General features: G+C 43.2%; 1 protein-coding gene across 4 annotated transcripts in view; it reads right to left on the reverse strand.

Moving 5' to 3' along the window:
- The window catches only part of LOC137307324 (natural resistance-associated macrophage protein 2-like), a 218,548-nt gene that overhangs the window by 69,571 nt on the left and 134,994 nt on the right, over window positions 1-13,983 (reverse strand). For all 4 annotated transcript variants that reach the window (XM_067976801.1, XM_067976800.1, XM_067976799.1 and 1 more), the window contains 3 exons: window positions 11,130-11,285; window positions 9,246-9,404; window positions 6,938-7,024 (listed from right to left, as the gene is read on the reverse strand). In XM_067976801.1, coding sequence (XP_067832902.1) covers window positions 6,938-7,024; window positions 9,246-9,404; window positions 11,130-11,285 — 402 coding nt within the window. The remainder of the gene's footprint in view (window positions 1-6,937; window positions 7,025-9,245; window positions 9,405-11,129; window positions 11,286-13,983) is intronic.

The raw sequence follows: 13,983 nt of genomic DNA on the forward strand, positions 1-13,983 counted from the left end.
TAAAGACCTGTAAAGGCTTGCAAATACCAATAAAGACCCTTAAGGGCCGGAAAGCCTTATAAAGAACTGCAAAGGCCTGTAAAGACCCGTAAAGACTGTAAAGAAATGTAATGATATGTAAAAAAATGTAAAGACTCCTAAAGACCTGTATAGAGTTGTAAGGAATGTAGACACCTATAAAGACCCACAAAGATTTGTAACGGCCCGTAGAGACTCGTAAAGATCCAGAAAGTCTCATAAAGACTCGTGAACACCTGTAAAGACCCGTAAAGATCCTTAAAGACCTGTACCGATCCTTGAAGACTTGTAAAGACCCGTAAAGACTCGTAAATAAACATAAAGTCTGGTAAAGACCTGTAAAGACTTATAAAGATCCTTAAAGACCTGTACAGATCCTTGAAGACTTGTAAAGACTCGTAACTACCCATAAAGACCTGTAAAGACCCGTAAAGATCTGGGAAGTGTGGTAAAAACTTGTAAAGATCGTAAAGACTTGTAATGACCCATAATGACTTGTAAATACTAGTAAAGAATTATGAAGACCCGTAAAGCGTAAAGACCTGTAAAGATCCGTAAAGACCTGTAACGATCCGTGAAGAGTGGTAAAGACATGTAAAGATCGTAAAGTCTTGTAATGATCCATAAAGACCTGTAAAGACCCGTAAAGATGGTAAAGACCTGTAAAGTCATGTAAAGACTTGTAAGTACCAGTAAAGACTGGTAAAGACTTGTGAAGACCCATAAAGACCGGTAAGGAACTGCAAAGACTTGCAAACACGCGTAAAGACCTATAAAGACCCGTAAAGACTTCTAAAGACCCGTAAAGGCTTGCAAATATCAGTAAAAACTGGTAAAGTGTTGTACAGGCCCGCAAAGCCTTGTAAAGACCCGTAGAGACTCCTAAAGACTCGTATAAAGTTGTAAAGATTTGTAGACCCTTGTAAAGACCCGTAAAGATGTGTAAAGGCCCATAAAGTCCTGTACAGGTCCTTGAAGACTTGTTAAGACTTGTAAATACCCATAAAGACCTGTAAAGATCCATAAAGAGCTGTAAAGATTGGTAAAGAACTGTAAAGATCCGGGAAGAGTGGTAAAGACTTGTAAGGACCTGTAAAGACTTGTAAATACTAGTAAAGACTGGTAAAGACTTGTGAAGACCGATAAGGACTGGTAAGGACCTGCAAAGACTTGTAAAAATGCGTAAAAACTTGTAAATACCAGTAAAGAGTGGTAAAGGGTTGTAAAGACCCGTAAAGACCCGTACGGGCCTGCAAAGCCTTGCAAAGAACAGTAAAGATCTCTAAAGACCCTTAAAGACTTGTACATACCTGTAAAGACTTCTAAAGATCTGTATAGAGTTGTAAAGAATTGTAGACACCTATAAAGACCCATAAACACTTGTAATGGCTCCTAAAGACTCAAAGATCCAGAAAGTCTCATAAAGATTTGTGAACACCTGTAAAGCCCTGCAAAGATCCTTAAAGACTCATAAAGATCCCTAAAGACCTGTACAGATCCTTGAAGACTTGTAAAGACCCGTAAAGATCCGTAAAGATCGTAAAGACTTGTAATGACCCGTAAAGACCCATAAAGATTTGTAAATACCAGTTAAGAATTGTGAAGACTCGTAAAGACCTGTAAAGTCCTGTAAAGACTTGTAAGTACCAGTAAAGACTGGTAAAGACTTGTGAAGACCCATAAAGACTGGTAAGGACCTGCAAAGACTTGTAAAGACCAGTAAAGACTTCTAAAGACCCGTAAAGGCTTGTAAATACCAGTAAAGACTGGTAAAGAGTTGTAAAGGCCCGTAAAGACCCGTAAGGACTAGCAAAGACTTGTAAAGATCCGTAAAGACCTGTAAGGTCTTGTAAATACCAGCAAAGACTTGTAAAGAACCGTAAAGACTTATAAAGACCCGTAAAGATCTGGGAAGACCGGTAAAGACTTATAATGACCCGTAAAGACTTGTAAAGACCCGTAAAGACTGTAAAGAACCATAATGTTATGTAAAGAACCGTAAAGACTTGTAAAGACTTGTAGACACCTGTAAAGACTTGTAAAGACTTGTAACGACCTGTAAAGACTCATAAAGATCCAGAAAGTCTCATAAAGACTCATGAACACCCGTAAAGATCCGTAAAGACTCGTAAATATCCCTAAAGACCTGTACAGATTCTTGAAGTTGTGTAAAGACCCGTAAAGATTCATAAATAACCATAAAGTCTGGTAAAGACCTGTAAAGATGCGTAAAGATCCTTAAAGACCTGTACAGATCCTTGAAGGCTTCTAAAGGTTTGCAAATGGGAACAACACCACCTGCACGTTCCCCTCCAAGTCACACACCATCCCGACTTGGAAATATATCGCCGTTCCTTCATCGTCGCTGGGTCAAAATCCTGGAACTCCCTTCCTAACAGCACTGTGGGAGAACCTTCACCACACGGACTGCAGCGGTTCAAGAAGGCAGCTCACCACCACCTTCTCAAGGGCAATTAGGGATGGGCAATAAATGCTGGCCTTGCCAGTGACGCCCACATCCCATGCACGAATAAAAAAAAACCCATAAAGACCTGTAAAGACCCGTAAAGACCTGTAAAGAACTGCAAAGACCCGTAAAGATCTGGGAAGACCGGTAAACACATGCAAAGATCATAAAGACTTGTAAAGACCCATAAAGCCTCGTAAAGACTTGTAAAGACCCATAAAGACCGGTGAAGACTATAAAGCTCAGTAAAAAAGATGAAGACCCGTAAAGAGTTGTAAAGACCTGTAAAGACTTGTAAAGAACTGTAGAGACCTGTAAAGACCCGTAAAGACCAGTAAAGACTTGTAAAGACTTGTAAAGATCTGATAAGACCTGTACAGATCCGTAAAGACCTGTAAAGATCCATAAAGACTTGTAAAGGCAACATAAAGGCCCATAAAGATTTGTCAAGCCTCAGAAAGCACTGTCTGCAGGCTTGTAAAGACCTGTAAAGGTGCATAAAGATTTGTAAAGACCCGTAAAGACTCGTAAATAAATATAAAGTCTGGTAAAGACCTGTAAAGACTCGTAATGAACCTTAGAGACCAGTAGAGATCCTTGAAGACTTGTAAATACCCATAAAGACCTGTAAAGACTTGTAAAGTCCCGTAAAGAACTAGGAAGATCAGTAAAGACTGGTAAAGACTTGTGAAGACACGTAAAGACCGGTAAGGACCTGCAAAGACTTATAAAGGCCCATAAAGACATGTAAATAGCAGTAAAGACTTGTAAAGACCCCTAAAGACTGTAAAGAAACGGAATGATATGTAAAGAACTGTAAAGACTTGTAGACACCTTAAAGACTCGTAAAGACTTGTAACAGCCTATAAAGACTCATAAAGATCCAGAAAGTCTCGTAAAGACTCGTGAACCCCCATAAAGATCTATAAAGATCCGTAAAGACTCGTAAAGATCCCTAAAGACCTGTACAGATTCTTGAAGTCTTGTAAAGACCCGTAAAGATTCATAAATAAACATAAAGTCTCGTAAAGATCTGTAAAGATGCGTAAAGATCCTTAGAGACCTGTACAGATCCTTGAAGACTTGTCAAGACTTGCAAATACCCATAAAGACCTGTAAAGATTGGTAAGGACCTGTAAAGACTTGTAAAGACCCGTAAAGTTCTGGGAAGACCGGTAAACACATGCAAAGATCATGAAGACTTATAATGACTCGTAAAGATCCATAAAGACTTGTAAATACCAGTAAAGATTGGTAAAGACGTGTGAAGACCCCTAAAGACTGGTAAGGACCTGCAAAGACTTGTAAAGACCAATAAAGACTCGTAAAGACTTGTAAAGGCTCATAAAGACCAGTGAAGACCCGGAAAGCTCAGTAAAAGAAGGCAAAGACCAGTAAAGATCCATAAAGACTTGTAAAGATCCATAAAGCCCTGTAAAGATCCATAAAAACTTGTAAAGGCCTGTAAAGTGCATAAAGACTTGTAAAGACCCATAAAGACTCATAAATAAATATAAAGTCTGGTAAAGACGTGTAAAGACTCGTAAAGAACCTTAGAGACCTGTACAGAACCTTGAAGACTTGTAAAGACTTGTTAAGACCCGTAAAGACCTGTAAAGATTTGTAAAGAGCTGTAAAGATCCATAAAGACTTGTAAAGACCCGTAAAGATCAGGGAAGAATAGTAAAGACTTGTAATGACCTGTGAAGACCCATAAAGACTTGTAAATACCAGTAAAGACTTGTAAAGCCTTGAAAAGACCAGAAAAGTCCTGTAAAGACTTGTAAATATCAGTAAAGACTTGTAATGACCTGTAAAGACCTGAAAAGTCCTGTAAAGACTTGTAAAGAACCGTAAAGACCTATAAAGACTCGTAAAGACTCGTAGACACCTGCAAAGATCCGTGAAGACCTGTGAAAACCCGTAAAGACTTGGAATGGTCTGTTAAGACTCGTAAAGCTCCAGAAAGACTTGTAAAGACCTGTAAAGTCTTGTTAATGACCTGTAATGACTCGTAAAGACTTGTGAAGACCTGTAAAGATCTGTGAAGACCCATAAAGACTTGTAATGTAAGACCTGTAAAAACTTGCAAAGAACCATAAAAGCCGGTAAAGATGTGTAAAGATCTGTAAAGATTTTTAAAGACACATAAAGAGCTGTAAAGACTTGTAATGGCATGTATAGAACCATAAACACTTGTAGAGACTCGTAAAGACTCATAAAGACCTGTAAAGACCATAACAATCTGTAAAGACTCTTAATGACTCATAAAGAACTGTAAAGACCTGTAAAGACACATAAAGAACTGGCAAGACCTGTAAAGACTGATAAAGAACTATAAAGATTTGTAAAGACTGGTAAAGACTTGTACAGAACTGTATAGACCTGTAAAGATTCCGTAAAGATCTGTGAAGACTTGTAAAGGTCTGTAATGATTTGTAAATACCCGTAAAGACATGTAAAGATCCATAAAGACATGTAAAGATCTGTAAAGACTTGTAAAGCCTTGCAAAGACCCGTAAAGACTTGTAAAGACTCGTAAAGACTCATAAAGACCCATAAAGACCCTTAAAGACTCGTAAAGAACCATAAAGACCCATAAAGTCCTGTAAGAACCCATAAAGACTTGTAAAGACCCATAAAGACTCGTAAAGACTTGTAAAGACCCGTAAAGACCTATAAAGACCCACAAAGACTCGTAAAGACTTGTAAAGACCCATAAAGGCCTATGAAGATCCATAAAGACTTGTAAAGAACCATAAAGACTTGGAAAGGCACGTAAAGCCTTGTAAAATCTCATAAAGACCTGTAAGGACTTGTAAAGCCTTGTAAAGAACTGTACAGACCTGTAAAGCCCTGTAAAGACCTGCACTGACCATCTAAAGGTCTGTAAAGTCCCGTAAGAACCCATAAAGTTTGTAAAGACCCATAAAGTCCCATAAAGACTTGTAAAGACCCACAAAGTCCCATAAAAACCCATAAAGACGTAAAGACCCATTAAGAGCTTGTAAAGACTTGTAAAGAACCGCACAGACTTGTAAAGATTTGTAAAGACCTGTAAAGACTCGTAAGGACCCATAAAGTCCCATAGAGATCTGTAAAGACTTCTGAAGACCCGTAAAGACTTGTAAAGTCCTGTAAAGGCCCATAAAGACGTATAAAATCCCACAATGACCGCAAAGACTCAAACACCTGTAAAGGCCTGTAAAGGCTCGTAAACATGCATAAAGATCCGTAAAGACCTGCAAAGACTTGTAAAGGCCCATAAAGACCTGTAAAGTCTTGTAAATACCAGTAAAGACTTGTAAAGGCCCGTGAAGACTTGCAAAGATCAGAAGACATGTAAAGACCCATTAAGAGCTCTAAAGATTGCAAAGACATGTATAGAACCATAAAGACTTGTAAAGACTCATAAAGACCCGTAAAGACCATAATGATCTGTAAAGATCCATAAAGAGTTGTAAAGATCCATAAAGATTTGTAAATGACCGTAAAAACTTGTAAAGAACTGTAAAGACTTGTAAAGAACCGTACAGACCTGTAAAGAGTCCGTATAGACCTCTAAAGACCTGTAAAGACCCATAAAGATTCGTAAAGACCCTTAAAGTCTTGTAAAGAACCGTAAAGACCTGTAAAGACCCGTAAAGGAAGGTAAAGTCCCGTAAAGTCCTCTAAAGACCAATAAAGACCTGTAAAAACCCGTAAAGACTTGTAATGAACTGTAAAGACCTGTAAAGATCCGTGAAGATCAGTAAAGACTTGCAAAGACCTGTAATGGCCCATAAATACTTGTAAAGACCCATAAAGACCTGTAAAAACTCATAAAGACCTGTAAAGACCTGTAAAGATCTGTAAATATTTGTAAAAAACCGTAAAGTCTTGGAAGGACCCTTAAAGCCTTGTAAAGACTTGTAAAGATCTGTAAAGACCCATAATGACTTGTAAGGACCCGTAAAGTCCCGTAAAGATTTGTAAAGTCCTGTAAAAGCTTGTAAAGACCCATAAAGATTTGTAAAGACCCGCAAAGACCTGTAAAGAACTGTAAAGACCCGTAATGTATTGTGAAGAACCATAAAGACTTGGAGAGACCAGTAAAGACTTGTAAAGAACTGTAAAGACTGGTAAAGATTCATAAAGACTCGGAACCACTCGTAAAGACCTGTAAAGTCCCGTAAAGATCCCCAAAGATGTAAAGTCCCGGAAAGTCTCGTAAAGACCCTTAAAGTGAGGGAGAAGGCTCGAGGATATTTTGAGTGCAGTTGCTCAGTAGTTCAGTGTTAATATTACGGTAATAAATCTGTTCCTGATGTTTGGGGTGATTTATGCCTGTAAGATTAAGAGTTTGTTTGAAAACAGCAGCGCAGCGAGGCTGGAGTTTCCCTCATCACTCAAACGGATAAAGTTCAGTCTGTATTTTTCAGTTGGCTGTACAACTTACCCCGTACAACTTACCCCTTTGTAAATATCAACACTGAGAGTCTCGTTATTGAGTGGGAAGAGATCAGATTGTGGACTACTGCTGTTCACACACACCTCGTGCTTCAAAAGAAAAAAATGGTAAGTGTCAGATACATTTCCAGACTGCAGTTGGCAAGGTCTTTTCACTTTTAAATCACATCCCATTCCTGCACCTCATCTGACGTCACTGCTATATCACAGCTAAGGGTGATAAACATGGTATGAACTGGCGATGAGAGGGCTTCAATGATGTGGCATTCACAAGCAATTGGATCTCTTTGAGAAAGAAGTAACAAATGTCAAACGCTTAGAAATAGAGTCCCAAGTAAATAATTTCAGACATTGACAAGCATATTGTGCAAAGAAGTTATTGGTTCTTGACACAATCACTGATTATACAGGTCCTGGATTTCCTAGAGCTCCCACACCAACAGCACAGCTCACTCCAAACTTAGCTATCTGCTGGGGCAGGTATAATATTATCATTTACGGCATTTCTGTACAGGAGCTGACACTGAGACACACACGGGCCGTACAGTCCCAGACAGGAGTGAATCATTCCCTTTTACCCACTGTGTACTGTACATGTACAGGAGCTGACACTGAGACACACACAGGCCGTACAGTACCAGACGGGAGTGAATCATTCCCTTTTACCCACTGTGTACTGTACATGTACAGGAGCTGACACTGAGACACACACGGGCCGTACAGTCCCAGACAGGAGTGAATCGTTCCCTTTTACCCACTGTGTACTGTACAATGTACAGGAGCTGACACTGAGACACACACAGGCCGTACAGTATCAGACAGGAGTGAATCGTTCCCTTTTACCCACTGTGTACTGTACAATGTACAGGAGCTGACACTGAGACACACACGGGCCGTACAGTACCAGACAGGAGTGAATCGTTCCCTTTTACCCACTGTGTACTGTACAATGTACAGGAGCTGACACTGAGACACACACGGGCCGTACAGTACCAGACAGGAGTGAATCATTCCCTTTTACCCACTGTGTACTGTACATGTACAGGAGCTGACACTGAGACACACACGGGCCGTACAGTCCCAGACAGGAGTGAATCATTCCCTTTTACCCGCTGTGTACTGTACATGTACAGGAGCTGACACTGAGACACACACAGGCCGTACAGTATCAGACAGGAGTGAATCGTTCCCTTTTACCCACTGTGTACTGTACAATGTACAGGAGCTGACACTGAGACACACACGGGCAGTACAGTACCAGACAGGAGTGAATCGTTCCCTTTTACCCACTGTGTACTGTACATGTACAGGAGCTGACACTGAGACACACACGGGCAGTACAGTACCAGACAGGAGTGAATCGTTCCCTTTTACCCACTGTGTACTGTACATGTACAGGAGCTGACACTGAGACACACACGGGCCGTACAGTCCCAGACGGGAGTGAATCGTTCCCTTTTACCCACTGTGTACTGTACATGTACAGGAGCTGACACTGAGACACACACGGACCGTACAGTACCAGACAAGAGTGAATCGTTCCCTTTTACCCGCTGTGTACTGTACATGTACAGGAGCTGACACTGAGACACACACGGGCCGTACAGTACCAGACGGGAGTGAATCGTTCCCTTTTACCCGCTGTGTACTGTACATGTACAGGAGCTGACACTGAGACACACACGGGCCGTACAGTCCCAGACAGGAGTGAATCGTTCCCTTTTACCCACCATGAACTGCGGTAACTTTCTTTCATTTTGAAACATGTATCAAGTATTCCAGTTCGCTGCAGCCTATTTCTGGGCAGGATTACTGGCTGTAAAATTCGACATAACAAGCAGAATGTGTTCCTCTCTAAGGGGGCTGGAAATTTCTTTTTCTCCATAATCGTTGGGATGAGTTGGATTGCTTCCTTGATTCTTCTTGTTCCTCCTCCTTCTCAGGCCTGGACCCGTAGGTGGGCACCATTTGCCTCTTCTCACCCAGTATACCAGCTGGGTGGAGGATTTCAGGATAGAATGGGGGAAACACCTGGCTTGGGAGTCCCCCCAGCCCCTCCCCCCTTGACCACGACCCCTCCGACGCACGTGACCTTGTTCGGAGGGAGGCGGAGGTTCTGCCCCAAACAAGCCCTGCGGCAACTGGCAGTGAATGCCCAGTCACCTGGTGCATCCAGTTTCCTGCCTGCGTCATGGGCACTTCTGCCACACTCTCGCCTGACCTATGGTGCCAGTTTGCTGGAAGGGCTGCAATAGTTAGAAACTGGTGTACGTAAATGTTTCGAATGGAGTGCGATGAATCCCACACTCACCACTTGCTCGTTGGTCTGATTATAAAAAGCTTCGGCGAACACCGAGACCACAAAGACATTGATGAGGAATGACAGAAACAAAGCGATGCAGGCTTCGATGAAGAAGTAGCGATTTGCCTGCGTCACTTCATTTTTATTGGCTCGATTCACTTCCCTGGACTGAGAAAGAGAGAACATCAGCACTGGTTAATCCCTCAATTTTGCTCCCCTCACCATTTCTCTCCCCACGCTGTGTCACCTGAAGCTTCAGTCAGACACATCTCAAAGTACCTCACACATTGAACTACCTTGAAGTGCAACGACTCTTATTTTGGAGGCAACGTGCGGCCATTGTGTGCACAGCAAGATTCCACAAACAGCAAATGAGATGCATCACGTGTTAATCTGTTTTTGTTTGGAGGTGTTGGCTGCGGGATTGGCCAGGACAGCGGGGAGAACTCCCCAGTTTTTCTTCGAATAGTGGCCATGGGATCTTTTACGTCCACCTGAGAGGGAAGACGGGGCCTCGGTTTAACGTCTCATCTGAAAGACGGCACCTCCGACAGTGCACTGCACTGGGAGTGTCAGCCTTGTATTATGGAAATTGTAAACAATTTTACAACACCAAGTTATAGTCCAACAATTTTATTTTAAAATTCACAAGCTTTCGGAGGCTTCCTCCTTCCTCAGGTGAATGTCAAGAGATCCTCGAACCTCTCGCATTTATAAATCACAGAACAATGCCTGGTGATTACAGATAGTCTTTTCAACTGCCCGTTGCCAAGGCAACCAAAGTGTTCAGACAGATAGGTGTTACCTACAGGGCCACCGAATATACAAACGGCCAGAACTAAAAAAAACAGATGAATTATGGAGTGAGACTTAAATCCATAACCTTGTATTATGGAGTGAGACTTAAATCCATAACCTTCAGAGCCGACCAGGAACTAGACTCCAGAGCACCAGACCCCAGTCCCCATGGTAATATACTATGAAATCCCAACACTCTGTAAGGGAGAGTGGAGAGATCTGTGAGCTATTTTGTTTTAGATCTGACAGAAATTCTAATATTCCTTTGTTTTGAAACATTCGGGTCGATGTTTACCCAGTCACCCGGTAGAAACCAAGCAGGCAGGGAGTTAAATAAGAAAAAGTTATTTACCCGCTTGGAACTCGACCCTTTCCAGACATTAACCTTCAGGGTTTTGTGGGCGGCTGTGGTGGCCGCCTAAACCAGGTGGGGCCACATGAATTTATGCAGGTCGGGGTCCTATTATGCCAATGGGGCCCCAATTGCATTTTAGCTGGGGCCTGAACAGGGGAAGTTGCGATGGGTTGCCGTCAGGCTGAGCCTGGTCTGCAGACAGAAGAGGTCCTCCAAGCTAAGTGTAAAACCTTCCTTTGTGGGGCCAGGAGGAGCAGCAGTGTCCTCCGGGCCCCATAAGAAAATTAACGGCCTCTCCTGCCACGGACTCTCCCCATTCTCTCCCGCCAGAACCTCCTGAAACTCCCTCCTTGCCACTTACTGGGAAGCTGGCAGATGTCCAAGGGCTGCTCGTTCTGTGCAGTGCGAAGTGGACCAGCGGCCAATAAATGAGGCCTAGGAGTTAAAATACCCCGGGCCTGAAAATTAGGCCAATGGGTATGGTTCGCACTCACCTCACCCCCATCCGCCCCCACCCCCCACCCTGACCAAATGCACCCCTCCTCACTTACCCACCTGAAACTAAAAGGAAATTGTTAAATTTACAGATAGTATCAATTAATATACCAAAAAACTGATCCGTGGTGAGGCACTGAGAATATAAATAGAGACCTGTTTCCTCTCACTATCGTATTTGGACTTGGCGGTGTGCCCACGTTTAAATATTGTTCCACGTTCGCCCATGTAGGCGGGACACTCACCCTGACCAAGGCTGAGTACAGGTAGATATTGTGGGGCATGATCACAGCTCCGACGATGCCAACCGCCTGCTGCAGCTGTCGGGTCCCACAGCCTTGACAACTGGGCACAAACATCCCTTTCAGCAGCTGTCCCTGGTCTGGCCTTACAGTCACATACTGTGGGGCAGAGAAACACGGTCTGTTAAATGAGTAATGTTATAGCAAGCCTCTGAATCCTGAGACACTTTAAATTGCAGGGAATGTGGGTAAATTTAACTGGGTAATTGTTTTTTGTAATTCATTCTGGGGATGTGGGCGTCGCTGGCGAGGCCGGCATTTATTACCCATCCCTAGTTGACAACATCCAGGCTTGGGCTGATAAGTGGCAAGTAACATTCATGCCAGACAAGTGCCAGGCAATGACCATCTCCAACAAGAGAGAGTCTAACCACTTCCCCTTGACATTCAACGGCATTACAATTACTGAATCCCCCACCATCAACATCCTGGGGGTCACCATTGACCAGAAACTTAACTGGACCAGCCATATAAATACTGTGGCTACAAGAGCAGGTCAGAGGCTGGGTATTCTGCGGCGAGTGACTCACCTCCTGACTCCCCAAAGCCTTTCCACCATCTACAAGGCTCAAGTCAGGAGTGTGATAGAATACTCTCCACTTGCCTGGATGAGTGTAGCTCCAACAACACTCAAGAAACTCAACACTATCCAGGACAAAGCAGCCCGCTTGATTGGCACCCCATCCACCACCCTAAACATTCACTCCCTTCACCACCGGCGCACAGTGGCTGCAGTGTGTACCATCCACAGGATGCACTGCAGCAACTCGCCAAGGCTTCTTCAACAGCACCTCCCAACCCGTGACCTCTACCACCTAGAAGGACAAGGGCAGCAGGCACATGGGAACAACACCACCTACACGTTCCCCTCCAAGTCACACACCATCCCGACTTGGAAATATATCGCCGTTCCTTCATTGTCGCTGGGTCAAAATCCTGGAACTCCCTTCCTAACAGCACTGTGGGAGAACCTTCACCACACGGACTGCAGCGGTTCAAGAAGGCGGCTCACCACCACCTTCTCCAGGGCAATTAGGGATGGGCAATAAATGCCGGCCTTGCCAGCGACGCCCACATCCCATGAACGAATAAAAAAAAAATCTTGAGAAGGTGGTGGTGAGCCGCCTTCTTCTTGAACCGCTGCAGTCCGTGTGGCAAGGGTTCTCCACAGAGCTGTTAGGTAGGGAGTTCCAGGATTTTGACTCAGTGGTGATGATGGAACGGTGATATATGTCCAAGTTAGGATGGTGTATGACTTGGAGGGGAATCACATAAGTCCCTTTGGACATCCACTGTTTTTACCTTTTTACCATTTAGAAAGTACCCTGTTCTATCCTTTTTTCTCCAAAGTGGATGACCTCACATTTGTCTACATTGAATTCCATTTGCCACAGTTTTGCCCATTCACCTAATCTATCAATATCCCTTTGTAATTTTATGTTTTCATCTACACTGCTTACAATGCCACCAATCTTTGTGTCATTGTGTTCTCCTCTTGCTCTTTATGTATTTATAAAACATCTTTGGGATTTCCTTAATTTTACTTGCCAATATTTTTTCATGCCCTCTCTTTGCTTTCCTAATTTTCTTTTTAATTTCACCCCTGCACTTTCTATGCTCCTCTAGGCTTTCTGCAGTTTTGAGCTCTTGGTGTCTGACATAAGCTTCCCTTTTCTGCCTTATCTTACCCTGTATGTTCCTTGACATCCAGGGGGCTCTAGATTTGGCAGTGTCACCCTTTTTCTTTGTGGGGACATGTTTACTCTGAACCCCTTGAATCTCCCCCTTGAATGCCTCCCACTGCTCTGACACTGATTTACCTTCAAGTAGCTGTTTCTAGTCCACTTTTGCTAAATCGCTTCTCAGCTTAGTAAAATTGGCCTTTCCCCAATTGAGAACTTTAACTCCTGTTCGATCTTTGTCCTTTTCCATAACTATGCTAAATCTAACTGAATTATGATCACTACCACCAAAACACTCTCCCACTGATACTCCTTCCACCTGCCCAACCTCATTCCCTAAATCTAAATCCAGAACTGCCCCCTCTCTCGTTGGGCTTGCTCCGTACTGGCTGTACCTTTTGCACTGATTCTATCCCAGTTAATATTAGGGTAGTTGAAATCCCCTACTATTACTGCCCTATTGTTTTTGCACTTCTCAGAAATCTGCCTCCATATTTGCTCCTCTATCTCCCACTGACTGTTTAGGGGTCTATTGTACACTCCCAGCAGTGTGACTGCCCCTTTTTTTGTTCTTTAGCTCAACCCATATGGCCTCATTTGATGATCCTTCTAACATATCATCCCTCCTCACAGCTGTAATTGTTTCTTTAACCAATATTGTGACGCCCCCTCCTTTTTTATCCCCCTCTCTATCTCGTCTGAAAACCCTGTAACCAGGAACATTGAGCTGCCATTCCCGCCCCTCTTTAAGCCATGTTTCAGTAATAGCTGAGATATCGTACTGCCTCGTGTCTGTCTGTGCCCTCAGCTCATCTGCCTTATTCACTATACTCCTTGCAGTGCTTAATTTACCATTAAGCACTGCCAAACTCCTTTGTTGTCTATTTTCTAGCCTTTGTTTCCTCTCCCTTCCAAACTCACTTACTAAATTTCTGCCTTCCATTTCCAGCTCTGCTTCTCTCCCTTCTGAATCTACGTTCAGGTTCCCATCCCCCTGCCAAGCTAGTTTAAACCCTCCCCAACAGCACTAGCAAACCTCCCCGTGAGGATATTGGTCCCGGCTCTGTTGAGGTGCAACCCGTCCGGCTTGTACAGGTCCCACCTCCCCCAGAACT

The sequence above is a fragment of the Heptranchias perlo genome, chromosome X (assembly GCF_035084215.1).
Source record: "Heptranchias perlo isolate sHepPer1 chromosome X, sHepPer1.hap1, whole genome shotgun sequence".
NCBI classification, from domain to species: Eukaryota; Metazoa; Chordata; class Chondrichthyes; order Hexanchiformes; family Hexanchidae; genus Heptranchias; species Heptranchias perlo.